The 27,493-nt window shown below is 48.3% G+C and overlaps 1 protein-coding gene across 2 annotated transcripts; it reads left to right on the top strand.

The window, feature by feature from the left end:
* Window positions 1-274: 274 nt before the first annotated feature.
* Window positions 275-27,485, top strand: supv3l1 (Suv3 like RNA helicase). 2 transcript variants are annotated; one of them, XM_033034420.1, is made up of 15 exons: window positions 275-673; window positions 3,322-3,399; window positions 3,860-3,967; window positions 7,475-7,589; window positions 9,690-9,858; window positions 12,417-12,528; window positions 14,216-14,293; window positions 14,691-14,782; window positions 16,671-16,851; window positions 17,144-17,237; window positions 18,135-18,354; window positions 19,083-19,163; window positions 20,040-20,216; window positions 21,110-21,258; window positions 26,889-27,485. In XM_033034420.1, the coding sequence occupies exons 1-15, from the start codon at window positions 322-324 to the stop codon at window positions 27,334-27,336; spliced, it is 2,454 nt and encodes an 817-aa protein (XP_032890311.1). In that variant the 5' UTR covers window positions 275-321; the 3' UTR covers window positions 27,337-27,485. The 2 variants fall into 2 exon arrangements, with proteins under 2 accessions (XP_032890311.1, XP_032890312.1); XM_033034421.1 differs by lacking the exons at window positions 275-673; window positions 3,322-3,399; window positions 3,860-3,967; window positions 7,475-7,589 and having other exon boundaries at window positions 9,721-9,862.
* The last annotated feature ends 8 nt before the right edge of the window (window positions 27,486-27,493 follow it).

Raw genomic sequence — 27,493 nt, 5'->3', positions numbered from 1 at the left:
TGAGTTTCCCCAGCAATTTTGTGTACCTTCGATATTCCAGCATCTGCAGTTCCCTTTTCAACCTTCACCATGGGATTTGTCACCATGGCAACCGTAGTGCTGCCCGTTCCGCGCCTGTCCTTCGCTTGCTGCATGAAATCGGGGGACATTGGGCTTTATTTTATTTATTTTCCGCACCTTTGGTCCGGACGGCGTTCGCTCTCCATCACCCCCCTCCCCCGACCCGACCCGATCAGATCAGATCAGATCAATGACAGGGTGGCCCAGGCCGCCACCTCGGGGGCTTTCCGTGGCCGGCGTCGCCATGGAGCCTGATCGCAGATGTGGGGCCGCGGCCTGAGGGAGCTGGTGCCGGGCCGGAGCCTCGGCCTGGGGCTGGGCCGCAGCCTGGAGCTGGGGCTGGAGCTGGTGCCGGGCCGGAGCCTCGGCCTGGGGCTGGGCCGCAGCCTGGAGCTGGGGCTGGGGCTGGGCCGCAGCCTGGGGTCGGTGCGGGGCCTCGGCCGGAGCCGCAGCCGCAGCCTGGTCCCCGGCTACACTCTCAGCGCCACGCACCGCGCCGTCGGCAGCACCGTCAGACCCCCGGACACGTCGCTCTTCGTGCCGCTGACGGCCCGGGTCAGGCCGGTGCTCGAGGGAAACGTGGGCGCCGAGCTGAGCCAGAGCCTGAATAAGAGTGAGTGGAAGTGGGGTGGGGGAGAAGGGGGTAGGGGGTAGGGATGAGGAGAGAGGGCATGGGAGGAGAGGGAGAGTGGGGGTGAGGACAAGAGGGAGAGGTGGGGGTTGAGGAAAGGAGGGAGAAGTGGGTTTATGAGAAAAAGAGGGAGAGAGGGGGCTTTGACTCTGTCTTTGACTCTGACATGGGGGGGAGAGGGGAGTGCAGGGGAGAGATATGTTTTTTTTGCCTTCCTTCACAGCGAGGAGAAGATGCGCTGTGAAGGATGTTTGTGTAAATTGTGTTGGGTCTTTTTTGTATTGTATGTATGGCTGCAGAAACGGCATTTCGTTTGGACCTCAACGGGGTCCAAATGACAAATAAATGTATTGTATTGTATAGATGGGGGAGTCAGAGAAGGAGGGAAGGGGTGAGATGGGGGAAGGAGGGTGGGTGAGGGAGATAACAGCGGGCCGGGATCCTCCTGACAAGTTGCAGGCCTGATGCCCATTGCAGTCCGACGGGCAATATTATACACGTGACAATGAAACATCATTCAGTCATTCATTCATTCATCCATTCATGTGAGGGAGTTGGGAGGGTTGTGAATTGGAGGGTGCAAGATGTGAAGCTGGGGTTATCAGAGTGGGGGTCGGAGCATGAAGAACTGGTTAGGGTGGAGGGGGGAGCTCAGCAGTGGTGGGGCCAGGGCAGATGAGGGACGTGGTGCCGTGTTAATGGTGCGGTGAACAGGGAGAGGAGGTTGAGGAAAATGGGCAAACCTGCGGTAAACGTGGTGAAAGAGATGTTGGAAAGGGAGAGAGTGGGGCAAAGCATCGAGCGGTGAAGGTGAGGTCAAAGCAGAAGGGATTTGGGAGACAGACACAAAAAGATGGAATAACTCATGCAGCATGCAGCATCTCTGGGGAAAAAGAACAGGTGACGTTTCAGGTTAGAACCCTTCTGCAGACTGAAAGTAGGGGGCGGGGAGGGAGGGGGGGGGAGAATAAACTGAGAAACATGTTCCCAATGTCAGAGAGAAGATGTTGCAGAACTCCCATCAGAGAGAGGAGGAGAACTTCTTCAAAGTAAGCATTCCTTGAGCTGCGAGGGTTGGTGGCAATTGGAGGGTGTAAGATGTGGAGCTGGAGTTATTGGTGTTGTGGGGGGGGGGGGGGGTGGATGAGGAACTGGTGGGGTGGAGAGGAATTGAGCAGGAGTGGGATGTTGGGGTTGAATTTGTGCTGGCGAAGGAGGGAGATGGTGCAGTGTCATATTATGACGCAGAGGAGGTTGAGAAAAATGGGCGATGTGGTAAGTGATGTGAAAACGAGAGAGAGAGGAGAGCAAAGTGTGAAGGAAGGAACTGCAATTGCTGGTTTAAACCAAAGATAGACACAAAAAGCTGGAGTAACTGGACAAGCAGCATCTCTGGAGAGGAGGAATGGGCGACATTTCAGGTCGAGACCCTTCTTCAGACCAAAGTGACAAGTGATGGGTGAGGTTGAAATACGAGGTTGTGGGAGGGTGGGGAGTTGGTAGGATTGGTGAGAATTGGAAGGTGAAAGATGAGGAGCTGGAGTTATTGGAGTGGGAAGGATGAGGAACTGATTGGGGTGGAGGGGAGTTTAGCAGGGTTGAGGTGTTTTCATTGTTTGAAAAATACTGCATGGAAACAGGCCCTTTGGCCCACCGAGTCCACACCGACCATCAATCACCTGTTCACACTAGTTCCATGTTACCCCACTTTTGCATCTGCTCCCCACACACTAGGGGCAATATTTACAGAAGTCAATTAATCTACCAACTCTCACGTCTGGTTTGTGGGAGGAAACCGGAGCACCCGGAGGAAACCCATGTAGCCACAGCGAGAATGTGCAAACTCCACATAGATAGCACCCGAGATCAGGATGCAGGAACATCCAGCGGCGAGCTTTGCTGCGTGCTCGGGCTTTGCGAGTGCGTTCGCGGATACGTGAGTCTATGTGCCTTATTGGTGGATTGTTATTCAAACTCTGTCGTCTGAATCTGGTGATTTATTGAATATAACATGGTCTGCACGTTCTCTCTGTGACGGCGTGGGTTTCCTCCGGGGGCCCTGGTTTCCGCCCACATCCCAGAAAAATTACCCCTGATGTGTAGGCGATGGATGAGAAAGAGGGATAGCATAGAACAAGTGTGACCAGGTGATCGATGGTCAGCATGGACTTGTTGGTCTAAAAAAATCAGTTTCAATGCTGTATCTTTAAAACTAAAACGGGCTCGAATCAGACTATGCTGCTGTCTATGCGGAGTTTGTACCTTCTCCCCGTGACCTGCGTGGGTTTTCTCCTGGTACTCCAGTTCCCTCCATCAATCCAACGACATACAGGTTTATAGGCTAATTGGCTTCTGTAAATTGTCGCTAGCGTTAGACAGTGTTAGTGTGCGGGGATCGCTGGTCGGCGCGAACTCGGTTGGCCGAAGCGCCTGTTTCTGCACTGTATATAAACTAAACTTAACTTGGCAAACTGTAATGTTTATTCTAGTGTATTTGTTCATCCTTGAATTTGGGTCAGCGACAGCCTCCTAGATGCAGGGAACAATGGCTGTTTTTGGTCTTTAACCCATTGTATCTATATAAGTGGTTTGACAGCTTCTGACAATTATTTTTTACTGTTTTTGTTTAGATGATGCGCTCAAGATCTTGAATAAATTTTATAAAAGAAAAGAGATGCAGAGACTGGGAAATGAGAGTGGCCTGGATGGTAAGTGGCCAAACCCGGCATGCGATCATCTTGTGTGGGGAGGAGCTGTGGATGCTGGTTTATACCGAAGAGAGACACAAAATGGTGGAGTGACTCAGCGAGTCAGGCAGAACCTCTGGAGAAAAGGAATAGGTGACCCTTCGAGTCAGAGCCCTTCTTCAGTGCGATTGTCTTACATGCTCTAAGTCTTTCTGTCTGAACACCTCTCTCATGACATAGAAAATAGAAAATAGGTGCAGGAGGAGGCCATTCGGCCCTTCGAGCCAGCACCGACATCTAGCAGAATAAACACCTAGCAGAATTAGCCCCTGTTTTCTTGAGAGTGACCAATTGTCTTCGACTGGCTGGGGTATACAAAGATTTTATTTTCGTGACTTCTCACACGTGACAATTCATTCATTCATTCTTTATGCAGAATGTATGTTTCTCATAATCCTTTTTCAATCCCTCTTCTCTGCAGCTCGCCTTTTCCACCAGGCCTTCATTAGTTTTCGGAAGTACGTGATGGAAGTTGATTCCCTGAGTGTGGATCTACACATTATCCTCAATGATATTTGCTGTGGTGCAGGTGAGTGTTGCTGATTTGGGTGATTACAGTGCAGAGCGCCTGTCCTTCCTGCCACAGAGTTAGAGTATCTTTAGACGACATTATGGGCCTGACATTATTAGGCGATTTTTCAGGCAGTCTGAAGAAGGGTCTCGACCCGAAACTTTGCCTATTTCCTTCGCTCCATAGATGCTGCCTCACCCGCTGAATTTCTCCAGCATTTTTGTCCACCGTCAAGTCATAGCAGGTCGCTGAAAACCGGCGACTGTCAGAGTGGAACACGCGCACACACATCCCTTCCTTCAACAGCCAGTTATGCAGGCGGGGGACAGGGCAAGTGGGGGGAGAGCTGTCTGAGTGAAATTCTCACGGTGCAAAACAAACGTGATACAGACACACACCACGATGAACAGGAAGGTTGGCGCTGTAATTAAGACGGTGAAAGCACAAAGTGTACGGGAAGGGTCACGTAAGTCCTTTAAAAGAGGGGGGGAGAAGGGGGAGACGGGGTGGGGAGAAGGAGTGGGGACAACTTTTAAGAAGCCTGAGAGACACAGCTGTGAAGCTCGACGGACATTAACATTACCGGTCGGCCTTGGTTCTGAAAACTACTGTTTACGGTTTTTCCCCCCCAATGAGCCAATGAAATTCACAGGTCAGCACCGGCTACAACCTTCGACCTCCTGGCGACCCACTACCACTGCATCTACGGCACGAGAATCCTCGCTACTCTCCATGGCGGCTTCATTTTGGCCGCCACTAATTTTTCAACATGTTGAAGAATTAGCGGCAAGCAGAATGAAGCCGCGACTAGTACCGAGAATGCGGGAACTACTCACGACCATGAAGGCGACTCCCCGGCAACCACCCGCAAACATGTGGCGACTGCATAATCTCCTGTAGTCACTTAAAAAGTCGCCTAAGTGGGACAGGCCCATAAGACTTTAGAGATACAGCGTGGAAACAGGCCCTTCGACCCACCGAGTCCGCACCGACCAGCGATCACCCCATACACTAGCACTACTTTACACACTGGGGACAATTTACAATTTTTACCAAAGCCAATTAACTTAGAAATCTGTACACCTTTAGAGTGTGAGAGGAAACCGGAGCACCCGGAGAAAAACCCACACGGTCACAGGGAGAAAGTACAAACGCCGCAGAGACAGCATCCAGAATCAGGACCGAACCCGGGTCTCTGGCACTGTAAGGCAGCAACTCTACTCTGTGCCGCCCATGGGTCTAACTGTAGGTCTTGATCACATTTTTCACAGACTTAATTGAAATGGTAAAAGTGGAAATCTGAATTCAAATAAAAATGTTGGAATCATGGAGTAGTCCAGAAAGTACCTTGGAGAGAAATAATAATGTTTCATTCATATACAGAGCCATAGTATGATAGATAAGGAATTCTAGCTATAAGATCCAGTTGCAGAAGCTGGTTTACACCAAAGATACTCAAAATGTTGGAGTAACAGCAGATCTGGCCGCATCTCTGAAGAACATGGATTTGTGACTTTTTGGGGTCGGGACGCTTCTTCAGACTGGTGGGAATAATGAGAAGATCTGTTTCTTAAGCCTAATTGAAATATCACGAGCATTCTTAAGAAGGGTCTAGACCCGAAACGTCACCCATTTCTTCGCTCCATAGACGCTGCCTCACCCGCTGAGTTTCTCCAGCATTTTTGTCTACCTTTAAACATTCTAGAGATCACATGAATGGACCTGAATGCCTCGGTCACTTTAGAAATACATTTGCTTTTGCCAGGAAGTCACAACCCTCTTAAAATGATCAAATGCTCTAAATTTTGCAAGATTTTACGTGTGTGACAACAGCCAATAAGCAGTAATGTAAAGTACACTGATGCAGATACTAGGTTATTCCTCCTCCTGCCTCATTTTCTCCCACTAGTGGAAACATCATCTCCGTATCCACTCTATCCAGGCCATTCACTATTCGGTAAGTTTCAATTATGTCTTCCCCCTCAACTTTCGAAACTCCAGCGCGTACAATAATAATAATAATACATTTTATTTATGGGCGCCTTTCAAGAGTCTCAAGGACACCTTACAAAAATTTAGCAAGTAGAGGAAAAACATGTATGCGGAATGAAATAAATAGTAGAGACATGACTAGTACACAAATTAAAGACAGAATTCAATTCAAAACACAATATGAGGCAATTCAAGCACAGATGAAAAGGGAGGGGGACGTGGGGCTAAGGATAGGCAGAGGTGAAGAGATGGGTCTTGAGGCGGGACTGGAAGATGGTGAGGGACACGGAATTGCGGATCAGTTAGGGAAGGGAGTTCCAGAGCCTGGGAGCTGCCCTGGAGAAGGCTCTCCCCAAAACTGCGGAGGTTGGATTTGTAGATGGAGAGGAGACCGGCTGATGTGGATCTGAGGGACCGTGAGGGTTGGTAGGGGGAGAGGAGGTCAGTGAGATATGGGGGGGCCAGATGGTGGAGGGCTTTGTTGGTGAGGACCAGGATTTTGTAGGTGACCCGGTGGGAGATGGGAAGCCAGTGAAGTTGTTTTAGGACTGGAGTGATGTGATGCCAGGATTTGGTGTGGGTGATGAGTCGGGCGGCTGCGTTCTGGACCAGTTGGAGTCGGTTGATGTAGGTGGAGCTGATGTCAAGGAGAAGTGAGTTGCAGTAGTCCTGTCAGGAGGAGATGAAGGCCCAGTGGCAGCAAATGCTCATCAAACATTCTTGCTACAGCTTCACAGGATCGATGGCAGATAAATACAATAAATTATCAGCTTTCCTAAGTAATCTAGACCACGAGAGTGTGAAAAACTAAAATATAAAGAGCAACCATAGTAATGCACCAACATAGAAACATAGAAAATAGGTGCAGGAGGAGGCCATTCGGCCCTTCGAGCCTGCACCGCCATTCATTGTGATCATGGATGATCGTCCCCTATCAATAACCCGTTCCTGTCTTCTCCCCATATCCCTTGACTCCACTAGCCCCTAGGCATGAGGGGCTAGTGGAGTCAACATGAGGCAGCATCTTTTGTAGAGGGAAATTCTGTCTCACATTTCTGACTGAGTTTTTTGTGGAAGTTAAATTGTCGAAGGCAGGGCAGTGCATGGAATTTGGCAACGTCAAACTTGGTAGCTGGTCCAGAAAGTGAAGCACTTGGCATCTAGTTTATCCGTCCACCATCTATTGGGCGTCACAGTGGCACAACGGTAGAGTTGTTGCCTCACAGCGCTGTATCTCTAAAGTCTAAAGAGTCGCCACACTCCGCTGTCATCTTCAGTAGTGGAGATTAGTTTAATTTGGCATCATGTTGGGCATGGACATTGTGGGCTGAAGGACCTGTTCCTGTGCTCTACTGTTCTAGGGTCTGTGAAAGATTTCTGCTTTAACGCTCGCTGTGCTTCACAGGGTGGTGTTGAACGCCCTCCTGTCGTCCTCCTCGGTACCGGTCCACGTGCTGGCACTTTGACCGATTTGGTGGATGGGATGTTGCATGTATTGTACACGCTCATTTAATGAATAACATTTACTTGCAGGTCACGTCGACGACCTCTTTCCATATTTCATGAGACATGCCAAACAGATTTTCCCCATGTTGGACTGCATGGAGGATTTGCGGAAGATAAGTGATCTAAGATTGCCAGCCAACTGGTAAGATTCTACGGTCTCCCTCTCTGTAAAAGCTCGTATAAACCCTGGTATCAGCTACAGTGGGGATGGGTGGCAGAGTCATGGTGTGTAGCTTCTGCCTATAGACTACTTCAATGGGGATCTCTGAATGGGGATTGAAGGTCCAGGATTCTGGTTGTCCTCCCCCATTTCCACGTCAGGTTTGCCCTACTACTCTCAGCGTACCAACAGAATTCTCTTATCGGGTCACATTTCTTTCTCAACTCAGGATTTTCATTTCAAGGAGCAGAATAAGTCCATTCACCCATCAAGTCTCCTCCGCCATTCAATCATGGCTGACCTAACTCTCCCTCTCAACCTCATTCTCCTGCCTTCGCCCCATAACCCCTGATGCCCCAACTAATCAAGAATCAGTCAATTTCCTTTTGGAGGGGTTAATAAATGCAACTTCTTAACGTGCTGTTTCTGTGAACTCGAGTGTCAAGAGAGAGTCAAGAATCAAGAAAGAGTCAAGAATCTCCAATTGTCGTATGTTCCGACAACAGAACAGTGACATTTTTACTTGCAGCAGCATAACAGGCCCCTAAACACACGAGGTTGGATTTGTAAACTGAAGTTGGATGTCTCAATTAAATGTTCAATTAAAAGAAATGCAGTTTAATTCTTGCTTTGCGTGAAAACGGACCCAAGCTCGGTTTTGTCGCACTTGGTATGAGCGTCAATCCCATTTTTATTGTTTTCCCTGGAATGCCGGAGGTTGAAGGAAGTTCAAGTTTAGTTTTGGAGATACAGCATGGAAACAGGCCCTTCGGCCCACCGAGACCTCACTGACCAGCGATCCCCGCACATTAACACTAGCCTTCCACACACTTGGGACAATTTCCACTTATACCCAGTATGCAAACTCAAGCCAATTAACTTACAGATCTGTACGTCTTTGGAGTGTGGGAGGAAACCGAAAATCTGGGAGAAAACCCACGCAGTCATGGGAAGAACATACAAACTCCGTACAGACAGCACCCATAGTTGGGATCGTGGGGGCCTTGAATGCATTGCCAGGGATGGTGGTGGAGGCAGATATACGATAGTCACGTTTAAGAGGCTTTTGGATAGGCACATGGAATAGAGGGGTATGGATCATGTACAGGCAGATGAGATCAGGTTAACTTAGCATCATGTTCAGCACAAACATTGTGGGCCGAAGGGCCCGTTCCTGTGCGGTACTGTTCAATGTTCTTGTTCATGTTGACCGCAACTGGATCATTTTAGGGTGTAATGTCCTGGCAGCCACCATCTCGATCAGTCCGACTTAAGTAGCAGATCAGACTCTGCAATGAAATACTTGCCGCTTTCTTGCCTTAACATGGTCTTCATAGTGTAGCTTTACGCCCCAGTGTGATTGACAATATTGCTCCAGATTTTCTTTCTCTGTGCCATTAAGATGTTCTGGGAAGTCACAGTGGAACAAGATGCCTGTTCCTTTATAGAAACATGAGCTGCAGATGTTGGTTTACAGAAAAGGACCTTTAATCTAAAGCGGTAGAGTTGCTGCATTACAACGCCAGGGACCTGGGTTCGTTCCTGACCATGGGCGCTGTCTGTACGGAGTTTGTCCGTTCTCCCTGTGACCGTGTGGGTTTCCTCCGGGTGCTCCGGTTTCCTCCCACGCCCCAAAGAACTACTGGTTTGTAGGTTAATTTGGCTTCGGTAAAAATTGTAAATTGTCCCTAGTCAGTAGGATAGTGCTAATGTACGGGGGATCGCTGGTCGGCGCGGAGTTGGTGGGCCGACTGGCCTTTTTCTGCTCACTATCTCTAAAATTAAAACTTTGCTGGTCAGGCAGCATCTCTGAAAAAAAGGCAGCATTCTCCAGAGATGCTGCCTGCGCTGCTGAGTTACTCCAGCACTTTGCATCCTTTTGTGTAAACCATCATCTGCAGTTTCGTGTTTCCACACAGCTCAGAAGTGCCTGAACAGTGTCAGGCACTTTGGGCCCATCTTGAGGCTATGGAAGGCATTGCAATGCTAAATATTTCTGTTGGTGAGAAGTGTTTGTGCCTCGCGGCTTATTGCTTCCGGCTTGTCCCACGTAGCTAACACTCAAATATTATTTTCCTCCAGGTATCCAGAGGCCAGAGCAATTCAGAGAAAGATCATTTTTCACGCTGGCCCGACGAACAGTGGAAAAACGCACCAGGCCATTCAGAGCTTCTTAGCGGCCAAGTCAGGAGTCTATTGTGGTCCTCTGAAACTACTCGCTCACGAGATCTATCGAAAGAGTAATGATGCTGTCAGTATGTCCGATCATTTCTACCGTGATACAAGCTACTGTTCTGTAGATTCTCAATACGCTTCATGTAGGAATAATTTAAACAGTAATCTCCTTCAGTCGGAAATGTGCTGCTGTATCTTATGTCAATAGAGGTGTGTTTTCTTGATCCCTGACCAATAATGCTTGGTAGAACATAGTACACAGTACAGGAACCGGCCCTTAACCCACAATGTGACATGGTTGAACATGATGCCAAGTTAAACTAATGTCCTCTGCAAAGGTGGGCGACATGGTGGCACAGCGGTAGAGTTGCTGCCTTGCAGCGCCAGTGTCCCGGGTTTGATTCTGACTACGGGTGCTGTCTGTACAGAGCTAGTTCTCCCCGTGACCACGTGGGTTTTCTCCGGGTGCTCTAGTCCAACTTACCCATGCTGACCAACATGCCCCATCCACACTATTCCCACCTGCGTGCATTTGGCACATATCCCCCCTATACCTATCCTTTCCATCTAAATGTTTCTTAAAAGTAGCAATAGTACCTGCCTCAACCACCTCCCCTGGCAGCATGTCCATACACCCACCATCCTTTGTGTAAAAAAAAAAAAAGCCCCATTAAACTTTCCCCCTCACCTTGAGCCTACTTCCTCTGGTTCTCGATTTCCCTATTCTGGGCAAAAGACCTTGAGCCGATCTGTTCCTCTCATGATTTTGTACACTTCTATAAAATGACGTGTATTATTTATTTATCTAGTAAGGATATGGAATCATTTCATTTCAATTTAACAACTAGCTTTACTGCACCATTTTGCATATTTTCAAGAACTTTTAACAAAATTATATCGAAGAACTCAGTTGACAATCGTGTTCCTAGAGGGTTACTAGTTAAGTAGGAAGGAACTGCGGATGCTGGTTTACACCAAAGATAGACACAAAAAGCTGGAGTAACTCAGTGGGATGGGCAGCATCTCTGGAGAGAAGGAATGGGTGACGTTTCAGGTCGAGACCCTTCAGGTCTGAACCATATATAACCATATAACCTGAAGAATGGTCTCGACCTGAAACGTCACCCATTCCTTCTCTCCAGAGATGCTGCCCGTCCTGCTGAGTAACTCCAGCTTTTTGCGTCAATCTTTGGGATTGCTTTTTATGTTCTACCTTTTAAAGCGATCAACAAACCATATTGGGGAAATGTTTAAGGAGAATTTATTGATATCGAGTGATTATGATGTGGAGCTCCCTGCCCAGTAAGAGTGGTGGAAATGGGTTGCAAAAAGCACTGAATGGATACAAAATAATTTGCAGGGATTCTGTCTTTAATTGAACTTTATCGTGCACTAAAGGTCGTACCTTTATCTGTCTGTTGTGGACGGCTTGATTGTAATCCTGTATTGTTTTTGACAAGATAGCACCCAACGAAAAGTTTTTCACTGACCCTTCGGCACACTTGACTATACGTGGTTCAATGGTGCTTTTATCTTCATCATTCAATGTGTTCAATCCATTTATATCACGAGGACTGGATTACAAAAACAGAGATGTAATGCTGAGGCTCTATAAGGTGCTGGTCAGGCCACATTTGGAGTATGTGAGCAAATTTGGTCCCCACATCCAAGGAAGGATGTGCTGGCTCTAGAGAGAGAAAAGATGTTTCAACTAGGGGAGAGTAGGACCGGAGGCCACAGCCTCAGAATTAAAGGGTGCTCTTTTAGAGAGGAGGGACTTCTTTAGTCAGAGGGTCATTATTCTGTGGAACTCATTGACACAGAGGGCTGTGGAGGTCAAGTCAGTGGATATTTTTAAGGCAGAGATAGATAAATTCTTGATTAGAACGGGTGTCAATGGTTATGGGGAGAAGGCAGGAAAATGGGATTAGGAAGCAGAGATCTGCCATGATTGAATGGCGGAGTAGACTCCATGGGCCGAATGGCCTTATTCTGCTCCTATAACTTGTGATCTAGTGAAATTATTTTCCTACGTACAGGCCATTAAAGTATAATAAATTCAACTAAAACTATAACAACATTTAAGAGACATTTGAATAGGTACATGAACAGGAAAGGTGTAGAGGGACATGGATCAAATGTGGACAGGTGAGAGCAGCCTAGATGGTGCATAGACAAGTTGGGCCTGTTGTCCCTGTGATCGCGTGGACTTTCGGTTTCTTCTCACATTCCAAAGTCGTGCAGGTTTGTCGGTTAATTGGCCTCTGTCCCACGGGTGTTAGATAGAACTAGTGTATGGGCGATTGCTGATCGGCGTGGACACGGTTGGCCGAAAACCGCGCTGTATCTCCAACCTAAACTAAGATGGACTAGTTGTGTGAGGTGTAGTCTCTGTTCAGGAAAGATGGATAATGACTTGAAGGTAATGGGGAAAGATGGTGTCATATATTGTAAAGCAAACAGTGAACATGTCGATTGGCAAATTGTGAACCTCCTGCATTTGACCAGCTTAAAAAAAAAAACGAATCTGGCAGTATCTCCGAAGTACAAATGTTCAAAAGTACCAATGCTCAATTTTTTCGAACGGCTACAAAATCCTGCAAGGTATTTGAACTGCTTGTGCTTCATTTCAAGGGCATGCCGTGCGACTTGGTGACTGGGGAAGAGCGTATCTTTGTTGCTCCAGACGGAAGGCAGTCGACCCACGTCGCCTGCACCATTGAAATGTCCAGCGTAACGACACCGTGTATGTGCAACCCCTCTTCTTCATCACCTTTTGCCTGCACTTCGGCAGCAAATGACGTTTAGGAGCCTCATTTACCCTGTTGTTAAAGTGTGATGCTTGGCTGTGCAATTTCATTGATAACTTGGAGAAATAAGCAAACAAGCGTGAAAATAGACACATTATCATTAGAGTTTACATAGGTGCAGGAGTAGGCCCTTCGAGCAAGCACCGCCATTCAATGGATCATGGCTGATCATCCACGATCAGTACCGCGTTCCTGCCTTCTCCCCATATTCCTTAACTCCGCTAGCCCTCAGAGCTCTATCTAACTCTCTCTTGAAAGCATCCAGAGAATTGGCCTTCACTGGCTTCTGAGGCAGAGAATTCCACAGATTCACAACTCTGGGCGAAAAACCTTTTGCTCATCTCCGTTCTAAATGGCCTACCCCTTATTTTTAAACTGTGGCCCCTGGTTCTGCACTCCCCCAACATCGGGAACATGTTGCCTGCCTCTAGCGTGTCTAACCCCTTAATAACCTTCCATCTAACTCTCTTTTGAATGCATCCAGTCAATCGGCCTCCACTGCCTTCTGAGGCAGAGAATTCCACAAATTCACAACATTCTGTGTGAAAAAGCTTTTTCCTCAACTCAGTTCTACTGGCCTCAATGTGGGTGAACCGCACTTCAGGCTGCACCGCCCATAAAGCGGGCAGTGTCAGGGCCACCGCGTTTTGCAGGGCGGGCTGGGCCTCGAGGTTTTCGGCGACAATCATAGTCGGTATCCGAAATCACGATCGGACCGGCGGGGTCACCACTTTGGCGAGACAGGCAGGTTGACTAAAACAAATTTTTATTTGGAATCAACAAACAAAAGGGAGTACTCGAAAACCGCGTGTTGGTCAGCCAAATATATAATAGCTCCTGCTACACGGGAGCAGCGCTGTCGAAAAGCCCGCGAAAACACAACCCCCCCCCCCCCCCCGGCGATCACGCGATGGCAGCTGCCAATAGAGAAGGTTCTCATTTCCCCAAGCCTCTGCGCCACCATGCGATTCCTCGTGTCTCTATACTGCTCTTTATTTGAGTTAGTTCCATATCAGATGACCAATCACCTAATGTCCTTTTGACAAAAGAATTGGCTGTGTGGCTTTCTCACCCCCTCTTGCAGCAGTTTTATTCATTCTAGGGGGGAAGGATTTTGTAATAGTGGTGGTGGTGGTGATTCTGGTGAGCGAGGCGTCGAGGAGGAGTGGCAGTAGACTCCCAACAGGACATCGTACCGGGATATTGCAAGGAGAGAGGCAGTGAGCGGGGAAGGGGCTTAGTGCATGTGGAGCCAACTAAATCAGCACGGTAGCAGTAGAGTTGCTGCCTTACAGCGCACGCACCGCCGGAGACCCGGGTTCGATCCCAACTACGGGCGCTGTCTGTACGGAGTTTGTGCGTTCTCCCCGTGGCCGCATGGGGTTTCTCCGGTTTCCTCCCACACTCCAAAGATGTACAGGTTTGTACGTTAATTGGCTTGGTATGAATGTAAAATTGTCCCTAGTGTGTGTAGGATAGTGTTAGTGTGTGGGGATCGCCGGTCGATTCGGACTCGGTGGGCCGAAGGGCCTGTTTCCGCACTGTATCACTAAACTATAGAAAAAGCCTGTGAACAAATGGAGGTCCCTGTGTGGAAATTCACTCTGTACGATGCTTTTGCAGATGAAATTGCTGTCATCGATGAAATCCAAATGATTCGTGATCCTTCCAGAGGATGGGCTTGGACCAGGGCACTATTAGGTAGGTGTTCCATGTCAATGGGACAGTATGCACCACATGTACTCAGTATTTCCACCAAGCCATACCTGTGTGATTATATGGACTTGGCAATATCTGTAAAGTTTGAAGGGACTGTGTTTAACTTCCAAAGACACAAAGTGCTGGAGTAATTCAACGGCTCAAGCAGCATCTCTGGAGGACATGGAGAGGTGACATCTTGGGTCGGGGTCCTTCTTCAAACTGATCCCGACCCGAAACGTCACCTATCCATGTTCTCCAAAGATGCTGCCTGAGCGGCTGAATTACCCCAGCACTTTGTCTGTTTCTGGTAAACCAACACTTGCAGTTCCTTCTTTAGCCACATCTGTTTGAGGAGCGTTCGATTTTGCTCAGTAAGATGACCATATTTTCAATGCAGGTCTTTGTGCCGAAGAAATCCATATCTGTGGAGAAGCTGCAGCCATTAACTTTGTGACGGAGCTGATGTACGACACAGGAGAGGAGGTGGAGGTGAGCTTCTTGGATCAGGTTGGAATCTAAGAGGGAAAAAGGACTGATCTAAAACAGCAAGAGCAATTCAGCAAAATGGCTGAACTGTGCAGCATTGCATCCGGGCATGACAAGAGACAGCAGTTCTGTTGCTCGTAATTTGGTTCGTAATGGTGCAGCGGTAGAGTTGCTGCCTTACTGCGCCAGAGACCCGGGTATGATCCTGACCAGGGGTGGGGAACATTTTCACGTTGGAATGCCGCATTAAGTTAGCTGTAATCTAATAAGGCTGCATGCAAGAAACTTCAATGAGATATACTTCAAAATGTACATTATTTTGTAAAATTCTAACTTCAAGAAAATTTAAAAAAAATTGTTAACCCTAAAGTTAACTAACCTTTTAATGACTTTGTTGTGACTGCTTTTTGTGGGAAAGCATTTGAATATTTGGTTGCAACATAGAGGTACGCAGTTTCGGCTGATGTTCTAGATGGGTATCCGTCATTTGTGGTCAAGGAATGGTAGGGAAGTGCCGGAAATGGTCCAAGTATATTTGAATGCCGGATGGAAGTTAGTGGTGAAGCGGATGAAGTCAGTCAGTTGTGTGTGGGTGCAGGAGGTGGCACCAAAGCAGTCGTCGATGTAGCAGAGGTAGAGGTCGGGGATGGGGCCCTGGTACGCCTCGAACAAGGATTGTTCGACGTACCCGACAAAGAGGCAGGCGTAGCTAGGGCCCATGCGCGTGCCCATAGCTACGCCTTGTATTTGGAGGAAATGGGAGGAGTCAAACGAGAAGTTATTGAGGGTAAGGACCAGCTCCGCTAGGCGGAGGAGAGTATCAGTGGCCGGGTATAGGTTGCTTCTCCGGTCGAGGAAGAACCGGAGGGCTTTGAGACTGGTGGGGGATGGAGGTGTAGAGTGACTGGACGTCCATGGTGAAGATGAGAGGATGGGGGCCTAGAGAATGGAATGCGCGGAGACGACGGAGAGTGTCTGAGGTGTCTTGAACATAGGTAGGGAAGGATTTAACCAAGGGGGATAGGATGGAGTCAAGGTATGTGGAAATAAGGTCGGTGGGGCACGAACAGGCAGAGACAATGGGTCTACCGGGACAGTCAGGTTTGTGGATTTTGGGGAGAAGGTAAAATCGGGCCGTGCGGGGCTGGGGAACGATGAGGTTGGAGGCTCGGGGGGGCAGGGCGTTGGAGTTGATGAAGTCGGTGATGGCGCTAGAGATAGTGGCCTGGTGCTCGTCAGTGGGGTCACGGTCCAGGGGTAAGTAGGAGGAGGTGTCCGAGAGTTGGCGCGTGGCCTCAGCCTTGCAGAGATCGACGCGCCAGACTACCACGGCACCACCCTTGTCGGCGGGTTTGATAACCCAGTCTGGATTGTTGCGGAGTGAGTCGATGGCAGTACGTTCAGGGGGGGAGAGATTGGAGTGAGACAGGGGAGTGGAGAAGTTGAGGCGGTTGATGTCGCGACGGCAGTTTTGGATAAAAAGTTCGAAAGCCGGAGGGCCACGAGGGGGGTTTTGGATAAAAAGTATTGGAGCGTGGGTGGAAACCGGAGCACCTGGAGAAAACTCACGCGTTCACAGGGAGAACGTACAGACCGCACCCGTAGACAGGATCGAACCTGGGTCTCCGGCTCTGTTAGGTAGTAACTCTACCTCTGCGCCATCGTGCCACCCGTTTTACGCAAGATTCTAGCCTCAGACGTTCCTTATGTCTGCAGAATTAGTTTTAAATGATATAACTGAATGTGAGCATTTCCACAATCTGTGCTGCTTGTCTGCGGACTAGGACTGGAGTTTGTTACATATTAATGCACGGTTATTGACACTGTGGGTGACTTGCTCTGCTACACATTTCTTTGCGAATCGTTTCCAGTAAGTTGATGTTTTAATTAGGTTGAGATGTACGAGCGGCTGACTCCTTTGACTGTTTTGGACTCGGCACTGGAGACTCTTGACAACCTGCGTCCTGGTGACTGTATCGTGTGCTTCAGTAAAAACGACATCTACTCTCTGAGCCGTCAGATAGAAGCTCGTGGACTGGAATGTGCGGTGATATACGGCAGTCTTCCACCAGGTAAATTAACACGCAACAGAAACTTTTCACTGCACCTCGGTAAACTCAACTCAACATTTTTTTTCCCTAACTTTATTTTTGTTGTACATTTTCCTGTGAAATCATCAAATGAGGGGAAGTGACATTAAACCACAAATTGGTCATTAGGCCATAAAGGAACACCATGGTGCATTGAGCAGTCGAGCCAACAATAGCTGTGGGTGGTGGGACCTGTGGAGAGAGTATCCAGGCGGTTGCATTGTATTGAGTTTGTGGTTTCATTTACTGATTCTGTCTGTATCTTCGCCCACAGGAACAAAATTGGCTCAAGCAAAGAAATTTAATGACCCAGACGATCCCTGTAAGATCATGGTTGCCACCGATGCCATTGGGATGGGCTTGAACTTGTGAGTATATGGCTAAATTTGTAACTTTGAGGCAGCACAGTGGCACAACAGTAGAGTTGCTGCCTCACAGCGCCTTAGACTCGCGTTCGATCCCGACAACAGGTGCTGTCTGCACGGAGTTGGTACATTCTCCCCGTGACCGCGTGAGTTCTCCCCGGGTGCCGCGGTTTCCTCCCACACTCCAAAGACGTGCAGGTTTGTAGCTTAACTAGCTTTGGTAAAAAAAATGTTAATTGTCATTGTGTGTGTAATGTGTGCTAGTGTAACGGGGATTGCAGGTCGGCGTGGACTCGGTGGGGCCAAGGGCCTGTTTCCGTGCTGTATCTCCAAACCAAACCAAACCAAACCAAACCAAACCAAATCAAATTAAATCAAATTAAATTAAATTAAATCAAATCAAATCAAATCAAATCAAATCAAATAAGATTTGTAGGTGGATGCAGGTGAGGGGCTTTGGTTGGTAGATGGGTGAACAAAGGCCTGAGATGGAAACACAAGAAGTGTGAAATATGGAGAGACGTATTATTAATTTTTCTTTCTGTATTGGATCTCTACCTGTGGTTAAGGTATATATTTTTTGTCATAATCTGTATACAGGGTGAGGTTTAGTTTAGAGACCCAGCGCAGAAACAGGCCCTTCTGTCCACCGAGTCCGCGCCGACCAGCTTATCCCCGCTTATTAACACTGTCCTACGCACACTAGGAACAATTTTTACATTTTGCCAAGCCGATTAACCTACAAACCTCTACGTCTTTGGAGGGTGCAGAAATTGCAGACATTTTCTGAACTCTTATGTATTTCCAGCAGTTTTTTGTTACAAGCTTCCGATGGCAGCGCTTTTTTCCTTTTGCTTTTACGATAGTGAACGTACAGCGCACACGCTTTCTTTTGTGCAGGAGTATAAAAAGGATAATTTTCAATTCGCTGATGAAGCCGAGCGTGAACGAGAAGGGAGAGAAGGAGATGGACAGGATCACCACTTCCCAGGCCCTGCAGATCTCGGGCCGAGCGGGCAGGTTTTCCACAACGTTCAAGGAAGGAGAGGTCACCACAATGAATCGAGCGGACCTCCCTGTGCTCCAAGAGATATTGAGTCACCCCATCGATCCCATTGAGGTGATCTTAGTTTTTAGAGATAAAGAGCGGAAACAGGCCCTTTCGGTCCGCGCCGACCAGCGATCCCCGCACATTAACACTGTCCTACACCCACTAGGGACATTTTTTACATTTACCAAGCCAATTAACCTACAAACCTGTACGTCTTTGGAGTGTGGGAGGAAACCGAAGATTTCGGAAAATTTGTATGACTTCAAGAAATTAATTTCTCTAGAAAAATGAATAAAACAAACTACTGGCTCTCTGTGTCTATAGTCAAGCTGCCTTGGGAAGAAGTGTCAAGAACGAATCGCACCCTGGCCACTCTCTCCTCCCCTCTCCTATCGGGCAAAAGGTATAGAAGTGTGACAGCGCACTCCTCCAGATTCAGGGGCAGTTTCTTCCCGGCTGTTATCAGGCAACTGGTCCGTCCTAGCAACAACGAGAGAGCGGTCCTGCGCTACTGTCTACCTCATCAGAGACCCTCGGACTATCTTTGATCGGACTTTATCTTGCACATAACATTACTCCCTTTATCACTTATCCGTATACTGCGAACGGCTCGATTGTAATCCTATATTGTCTTTCCGCTGGCTGGTTAGCACGTAACAAAAGCTTGTCATTTTACCACAGTACACATGGCAATAAACTAAACTAAACTAGTGCTCGGCTGGTGGTCTGTGGAAGGGTACAGGGTACAGAGGTGCGTTTACGTGAAGTACTTATTTAATTGTGATGATCTTTTCAAGGTGGCAGGATTACACCCGACTGCTGACCAGATCGAGATGTTTGCCTATCAGCTGCCAGAGGCCACACTATCAAACTTGCTTGTGAGTGCTGCATAAATATGTTCATGTTATAAGAGCGGTATTAGGCTATTCGGCCCATCATGTCCACTCTGCCGTTCAATCATGGCTGATCTATCTGTCCCTCTCAACCCCATTCTCCCGCCTTCTCCCCACACACCTGACACCCTCACTAATCAAGAATCTGGCAATCGTCGCCTTAAAAATATCCATTGACTTGGCCTCCACGGCCGCCTGTGGCAATGCATTCCACAGATTCACCACCCTCTGATTAAAGAAATCCACCTCACAATATCTTTCATTCAAATCATTCAATTGCTTGTTTAGTTTAGAGACACAGCATGGAAAAAGGCCCTTCGGACCACCGAGACCATGCCAACCATCGATCGCTTGTACACATTAGTTCTATGTTATCCATTTTCTCATCCACTCCCTACGAACTGGGGGCAATATACAGAGGGGCCAATTAACCTTGAAACCCGCACATCTTTGGGATGTGGGAGGAAACCAGAGCACCCGGAGGAAGCCCACGTGATCACACGCAGAACGTGCAAACTCCATACAGACAGCACCCATAGTCAGGATCAAACCCGGGTCTCTGGCACTGCAAGGCACCAACTCTACCGCTGCGCCACCCAGTGGCAGTGGAGAACGTGCAAACTCCCCACAAAGAGCACCAGGGGTCAGGATCGACCCCGGGTCTCTGGCGATGCAAGGCAGCAACTCTACCGCTGCGCCACGCAGTGGCAGGGAGAGCGTGCGAACTCCGCACAACGAGCACCAGGGGTCAGGATCGACTCCGGGTCTCTGGTGCTGTGAGCTCTACCACGCTCTTGACTTTCTGCCGGTATAAAATTAACTTGACCTCTCCTTTGTTCTCAAATCTTTCTCTGGGAACAGGATATATTTGTCAGCCTCTCGCAGGTGGACGGCCTCTATTTTGTGTGCAATATCGATGATTTCAAGTTCCTGGCCGATATGATTCAACACATTCCACTGAATCTCCGCGCGCGATACGTCTTCTGTACTGCGCCAATCAACAAGAAGCAGCCCTTTGTCTGCACTTCTTTCCTGAAGGTACGTTACGCGTGCGTCTGGCTGTGTGTGTTGTGGTCACACTCTCCTCACAACTAGAGAGCGGTCCTGAGCTACTATCTCGACCTGAAACGTCACCCATTCCTTCTCTCCAGAGATGCTGCCTGTCCCGCTGAGTTACTCCAGTTTTTTTGTGTCTTTCTACTATCTACCTCGTTGGAGATCTTCGGCCTATCTTTAATCGGACTTTACTGGACTTTATATTGCTCGAAACGTTATTCCTATCATCCTGTATCTGTACACCATGGATGGCTCGATTGTAGTCACCCGTACTAATCAAGAATCGGTCAAACTACGCTTTCAAAATACACAATGACTTGGCCTCCACAGCCGTCTGTGGCAATGAATTCCACAGATGCACCACGCTCTGGCAGAAGAAAGTCCTCCTCCTCTCCTTTCTAAAGGTACATCCTATTCTGAGGCTGTGCCCACTGGTCCGAGACTCTCTCACTAGTGGACACATCCTCTCCACATCCACTCTGTCCAGGCCTTTCACTATTCGGTAAGTTTCAATGTGGTCCCCCCCCGTCATCTTTGTAAACTCCAGCGAGTACAGGCCCATTGCCGCCAAACGCTGTGTTAACATAAGACCACAAGAGCAGAATTGGGCCATGCAGCCCATCGTGTCTACTCCACTGATCGCTAAAAAAATGCTGGAGTAACTCAGGGGGACAGGCAGCATCTCTGGAGAGAAGGAATGGCCGATGTTTCGGGTCGAGACCCTTCTTCAGACTACTCCACCATTCAATCATGGCTGGTCTATACTTCCCTCTCAACCCCATTCTCCTGCCGACTCACTGTCACCTTTGTGGCCCTTCTGTAATGACTCAATTTGATGATAAGATCTTGGTTACTTTTCTTCTTGGATTCCATAGTTTGCCCGACAGTTCAGCCGGAACGAGCCGCTGACGTTTGACTGGTTGTGTCGACACGTTAGCTGGCCATTGATGGCGCCGCTAAACATCAAAGACCTTGTACATCTAGAAGCTGTGCACGACGTCTTGGATCTCTACCTGTGGTTAAGGTACGTTTTTGTATTGTTATAATCTGTATACCGGGTGAGGTTTAGTTTAGTTTAGAGACACAGCGCTTGAAACAGGCCCTTCGATCCACCGAGTCCCCGCCGACCCGCTTATCCCCACGGTCCTACACACACTAGGAATCATTTTTACATTTACCAAGCCAATTAACCTACAAACCTGTACGTCTTTGGAGGGTGGGAGGTAACTGAAGATCTCAGAGGAAACCCACACGGGTCACGGGGAGAACGTACAGACAAGCACCCGTAGTCAGGATCGAACCCGGGTCACCGATGCTGTAAGGCAGCAACTCTACTGCTGTGCCACCATGCCGTCCTAATGTTGTTGAGGTCATTCTATATCTTACCCCCGAGAAGATTCTTGAACATCTGGCCGACTCAATGGTGCGGCACGGTGGTGCAGCGGGAGGGTTGCTGCCTTACAGAAGCCAGGGACAAGTTTCTAGGTTAATTGCCTTCAGTAGAAATTATAAATTGTCCCTCGTGTGCAGGATAGTGCTAGTGTACTGGGTGATCGCTGGTCGGCGCGGACTCAGTGGGTGCAAGGGCCTGTTTCCCCGCTGTATCTCTAAACTAAACTAAACTAAACAAAGTTTGCGGAGCCGCTGCCTCACAGCGCCAGAGACCCGGCTTCAATCCTGACCTTGGGTACTGACTCTGTGGTGTGCGCACGTTCTCCCTGTGATTGCGTGGGCTTCCTCTGGCCGTTCTTCTCTTACCCCCTCACACCCAACATCCCAAAGACACGCTGGTGTCTGTTACGCTGCTGGGTTTATTGGCCACTGTAACTTGCCCCTTATGTGTAGATGTTGGGGGAAATCTGGTGGGGAGAGGGGGAGGGAGAGAGGGAGAGGGGGAGTTCTCTTGTAGAATTAGTGTAAATAGTTGTAGAATTAGTGTAAATAGGTGACTGTTGGTCAGAGTGGACTGGGAGAAAAGGCCAGTTTCCATCGAAGATAGACACAAGATGCTGGAATAACTCAACGGGACAGGCAGCATCTCTGGAGAGAATGAATGGGCAACATTTCAGGTCAAGACCATCTATGTCTCGTTTCCCTTTCCCCACACTCTCAGTCTGAAGAGGGGTCACGATCCGAAACGCCACCCATTCCTTCTCTTCAGAGATGCTGCCTGACCCACTGGGTTACTCCAGCATGTTGTGTCTCTCTTGGGTGTAAACCAGCATCTGCAGTTCCTTCCTACACAGGCCTGTTTCAAAGCTCTATTTTACTAACAATGTGTCTGCTGCATTCGGCAGGGTGTTTCTGTTGACATATTGAGGAATGTTTGGCGTTTGATGGCGCACTAATTTAGTGGAATCCATGTTCCTGAGTAACAATGTGTTTCTTGGCTGGTGCTAGAATTGTACTTGACATCAAAATGGTGGCCTGTAGATGCTGGAAAGGTTTAGGGGTTTCATAGAAACATGGAAAATAGGGGCAGGAGTAGGCCATTCAACCCTTCAAGCCGAATGGCTGATCCTAAATCAGAACCCCATTCCTGAATTTTCCCCATATCCCTTGATTCCATTAGCTCGTCCATTGCTACATCTAACTCTCTCTTGAAAACATCCAGTGAATTGGCCTCCACTGCCTTCTGTGGCAGAATATTCCAGATTCACAACTTTCTGGGTGAAGAAGTTTTTCCTCATCTCAGTCCCAAATGGCCTACCCCTTATTCTTAAACTGTGACTCCTGGTTCTGGACTCCCCCAGCATCGGGAACATTTTTCCTGCATCTAGCCTGTCTAATCCCTTAAGAATTGTGTATGTTTCTATAAGACCCCCTCTCATCTAAATTCCAGTGAATATAAGCCCAGTCGACCCATTCTTTCATCATATGTCAGTTCCTGCCATCCTGGGAATTAACCTGGTGAACCTACGCTGCACTCCCTCAACGGCAAAAATGTCCTTCCTCAAGTTAGGAGACCAAGACTGCAGACAATACTCCAGGTGTGGTCTCACCAGGGCCTTGTACAACTGCAATATGATCTCTTTGCTCCTATATTCAAATCCTCTCGATCCACATCCCAAGGGTATGTGTGTTTGGCTTCTGTAAACTGTCCCTGCTGTGTAGAATAGAACTAGTGATCCACGCTGTATCTCTAAACTAACGCAAACTAAAGGCGACGTTCCGGCTCGGGACCCTGCTTCCGACTGGTCCCAACTAGTAAAGGATGATGACCTAGAGACACCACCTCTCCATGGGATGCTGCCTGACCCCGCTGAGTTATTCCAACACTTTGTGTCTTTTATAATAACTGCTGACTGGCGACACCCTCCATAACTGGAGACTGAAGGGTGAAATCCACATTTGGGATTTGTTCTACTACTTGTGAACAGTTCGTAAGTTCATTCGTCATAGGAGGAGAGTTAGGCCACTCAGCCCCATCAAGTCTACTCTGCCACTCAATCATGGCTGATCTATCTTTCCATCCCAACCCCATTCCCCTTGCCTTCTCCCCAAAACCCCTGACGCACGTACTAATGAAGAATCTTGCAATCTCCGTCTTAAAATATCCACTGACTTGGCCATTTGTGGCAATGCATTCGACAGATTCACCGCCCTCGTACAAAAGAAATTCCTCCTCATCTCCTTTCTAAGGGTACGATGAAGGATAAAGTATAATCAAGCCTTTGTGATCACGTTGTTTTGTAGATGCCAATGGATGTCCCAGCTCAGCGTAGCTGGAGGCACAGCGTATTCTCAAGCATAAATCTTGGGTCACTAACTGGAATCTTTTCTGTTCCTGTTGCCTCTATTGTTTCTTGGTTTAATGTGGAGAGAATTGAATTGGCTGAAGGTTGCTTTCTGCATTTGAGATTGTAAGAAGAGGTACAAATGCTTCATCCGTTTGGCACTGGCAGATGTGCTGCAGGCCAATGGTCGTCTTATTTTGCTGCTGTTGCTAGGCGTAACTATGGTTGTGAAGGCACTTGATTTTGGCACAGCATCCTTCTCCTGTATATTTGTTAGTCCACTACTGCTACTGGCTGCAGCAGGAGCTGTGATCTTTTCTCCAGAGATGCTGCCTGACCCGCTGAGTTACGTAGATGCATAGGTACAGAGACAATAGGTGCAGGAGTAGGCCATTTGGCCCTTCAAGCCAGCACTGCCATTCAATGTGATCATGGCTGATCATCCACAATCAGTAACCCGTTCCTGCCTTATCCCCATACACCTTGATTCCATAGCCCAAAGAGCTCTATCTAACTCTTTTGAATGCATCCAGTGAATCGGCCTTCTGAGGCAGAGAATTCCACAAATTTCACAACTCTCTGGGTGAAAAAGTTTTTCCTCATCTCAGTTCTAAATGGCCTACCCCTTATTCTTAAACTGTGGCCCCAGGTTCTGGACTCCCCCAACATCGGGAACATGTTTCCTGCATCTAGCGTGTCCAATCCCTTAATAATTTTATATGTTTCTATGAGATGCCCTCTCATCCTTCTGAATTCCAGTGAATACAAGCTCAGTCGCTCCACTCTTTCACCTTATGACAGTCCCGCCATCCCGCGAATTAACCTCGTGAACCTTCGCTGCATTCCCTCAATAGCAAGAATGCCCTTCCTCAAATTAGGACATTCAGTTCCTCTTTAATACATTAGTTACTCCAGCATTTTCTGTCTTTCTTCTGTGATCACATCTGTTGGTTGTGCTTAGTTTTGCTTCTTTCACGATGAACCTAGAGGATAAGGCAGCATCCCTGGAGAACATGGATCAGTGACGTTTCGGGTAGAAATGTGTTCTCCGGGGATGCTGCCTGACCTTCTCAGATACTCCAGCACTTTGTGTCTTTCTTTTTGTTGGTAACCCAGCATCTGCAGTTCCTTGAAACGCATTGCCGGGGGCGGTGATGGAGATACGATAGTGGCGTTTAAGAGGCTTTTAGATAGGCACATCCTGACCTTGGGTTCTGTCTGTGTGGAGTTTGCATTGTTCTCCCTGTGACCCCGTGGGTTTCCTCCGGGTGCTCCGGTTTCCTCATCCCATTCCCAATGACATGCGGGTTTGTAGGTCAATTGCCCTTAGTGTGTAGGAAAAGTGGAATAACAGAACGAGTGACAATGGTCGGATTGAACTCGATGGGCCGAAGGGCCTATTTCCTTGCTGAATCACTAAACTATTTAGAGCTATGATTTAGAGCTATACCACTAGCAATTGCACTAAACCACACACAAGATGCCAGTTGGTGTAGGTGCAGACACAAGGAACTGCAGATGCTGGAATCTTGAACAAAACATATAAGATTGTTAAGGGTTTGGACACACTAGAGGCAGGAAACATGTTCCCGATGTTGGGGGAGTCCAGAACCAGGGGCCACAGTTTAAGAATAAGGAGTAAGCCATTTAGAACGGAGACGAGGAAACACTTTTTCTCACAGAGAGTGGTGAGTCTGTGGAATTCTCTGCCTCAGAGAGCGGTGGAGGCGAGTTCTCTGGATGCTTTCAAGAGAGAGCTAGATAGGGCTCTTAAAAATTGCGGAGTCGGGGGATATGGGGAGAAGGCAGGAACGGGGTACTGATTGGGGATGATCATCCATGATCACATTGAATGGCGGTGCTGGCTCAAAAGGCCAAATGGCCTACTCCTGCACCTATTGTCTATTAAAACACTGGAGGAACTCAGCGGATCAGGCAGCACCCGGGGATGGAAAGGATAGGAGACAGTTGAGGGTTGGGACCATTCTTCAGACTCTTAGGTTTGTGCCTGTTTCAGGTGTCACGCCGTGATCTGGAATTTGAACCCATCTCTGGTAAATTGCTCCTCGTCTCTGCTTTTCTCCCCCGGTCTCGATTTGTTATAAGGCCATATGAGTAGTATTAGGTCATTCGACCCATCAGGTCTAATCCGCCATTCAATCATGGCTGATCTATCTCTTGCCCCCGCCTAACCCCATTCTCCTGCCTTCTCCCCTTAACCTCTGACACCCGTACTAATCAAGAATCTATTTATCTCTGCCTTAAAAATACCCACTGACCTGGCCTCCACAGCCTTCTGTGGCAAGGAATTCCACAGATTCACCTCCCTCTGACTAAAGAAATTCCTCCTCATCTCCTTCCTAAAAGAATGTCCTTTAATGCTGAGCCTGTGGCCTCTAGTCCTGGACTCTCCCACTGGTGGAAACATCCTCCTCACATCCACTCTATCCAAGCCATGCACTATTCTGTACGTTTCAATGAGGTCTCTCCCCTCCCACCCCCCACCCTCTCCCTCCCCCTCCCCCTCCCCTTCTTCTAAATCCAGCGAGTACATGCCCAGTGCCGACAAATGCTCATTATAGGTTATCCTACTCATTCCTGGTATCATTTTCATAAACCTCCTGTGGACCCTGTCCAGAGCCAGCTCAACCTTCCTCAGATAATAGTGCTCAGAATTGCTCACAATATTCCAAATGCGGCCCTACCTGAGCCTTATAGACATGATATCAAGGACGAGTCGCATCGTGGCCACTCCCCCTTCAAAAGGTATAGAAGTGTGAAAAAGCACGCCACCAGATTCAGGGACAGTTCCTCCCAGCTGTAATCTGGCAACTAACTATTCCTACCACAACCAGAGAGAGCCCAGAAATTGCTCACAATGTTCTATTCCCCGGGCGGACATCGTTCTCTCTTCCAGCTACCGGTTCATGGATATGTTCCCGGACGTGAGCCTTGTGCGGGATATTCAGACGGAGCTGGACAGCACGATACAGGTCGGGGTGAAGAACATCACCCGCCTGATCCGCGCTTCGGACTCGGCTGCCGCGGCCGGCCCACGGCCCGGCGACGCGCTGAACCACGGTGGCGGGCGGAGGAAGAACAAGATCAACATGGAGAGCATCAACACGTCCCGGCGGCCGCGAGGGTCCAAGGCGCTGTGCTACAAGCCGGCGGCGTCTGGAGCAGACGCAGCCGAAGCAGCTGCCGATTCCCTGAGCACCAGGCTGGTCCAAGAAGGGCATCTAACGGCTGAATTACTGCAGCAGCTTCAGGAGGAATGGTCGGCGAGGCAGGCACACCGTCGAGATCCTGCTGCTCAACCTCTGAGCAAAACAACGGCCAAAGGTTCCAGGAAGAAGAAATGAGTTCAGTGTATTTATTTGACTGACGTTTTTCCTTCCAGAGTCGAACAATAAAGTGATTTGGGCCTGTGTATAAAGTGCCGGGTTTTTCAGCACAAAAATCATGGTAAATAAAAAAAACGGAAACTCAATAAATATTATTTTCTACACAAGAGCTTCT

The sequence above is a fragment of the Amblyraja radiata genome, chromosome 15 (assembly GCF_010909765.2).
Source record: "Amblyraja radiata isolate CabotCenter1 chromosome 15, sAmbRad1.1.pri, whole genome shotgun sequence".
Taxonomy (NCBI): domain Eukaryota; kingdom Metazoa; phylum Chordata; class Chondrichthyes; order Rajiformes; family Rajidae; genus Amblyraja; species Amblyraja radiata.
Note: the sequence above shows the minus strand (reverse complement) of the source record. Positions and strands in the feature narration are given on the sequence as shown.

What these genes read in the sequence shown, in the direction of transcription:
- supv3l1 (XM_033034420.1), top strand. Translation starts at nt 322, where the DNA reads ATGTGGGGCCGCGGCCTGAGGGAGCTGGTGCCGGGCCGGAGCCTCGGC. An exon ending in ATACGGCAGTCTTCCACCAG is followed by an intron (nt 16,852 to 17,143) that starts GTAAATTAACAC and finishes CTTCGCCCACAG; the next exon opens with GAACAAAATTGGCTCAAGCA. An exon ending in CCACACTATCAAACTTGCTT is followed by an intron (nt 19,164 to 20,039) that starts GTGAGTGCTGCA and finishes CTCTGGGAACAG; the next exon opens with GATATATTTGTCAGCCTCTC.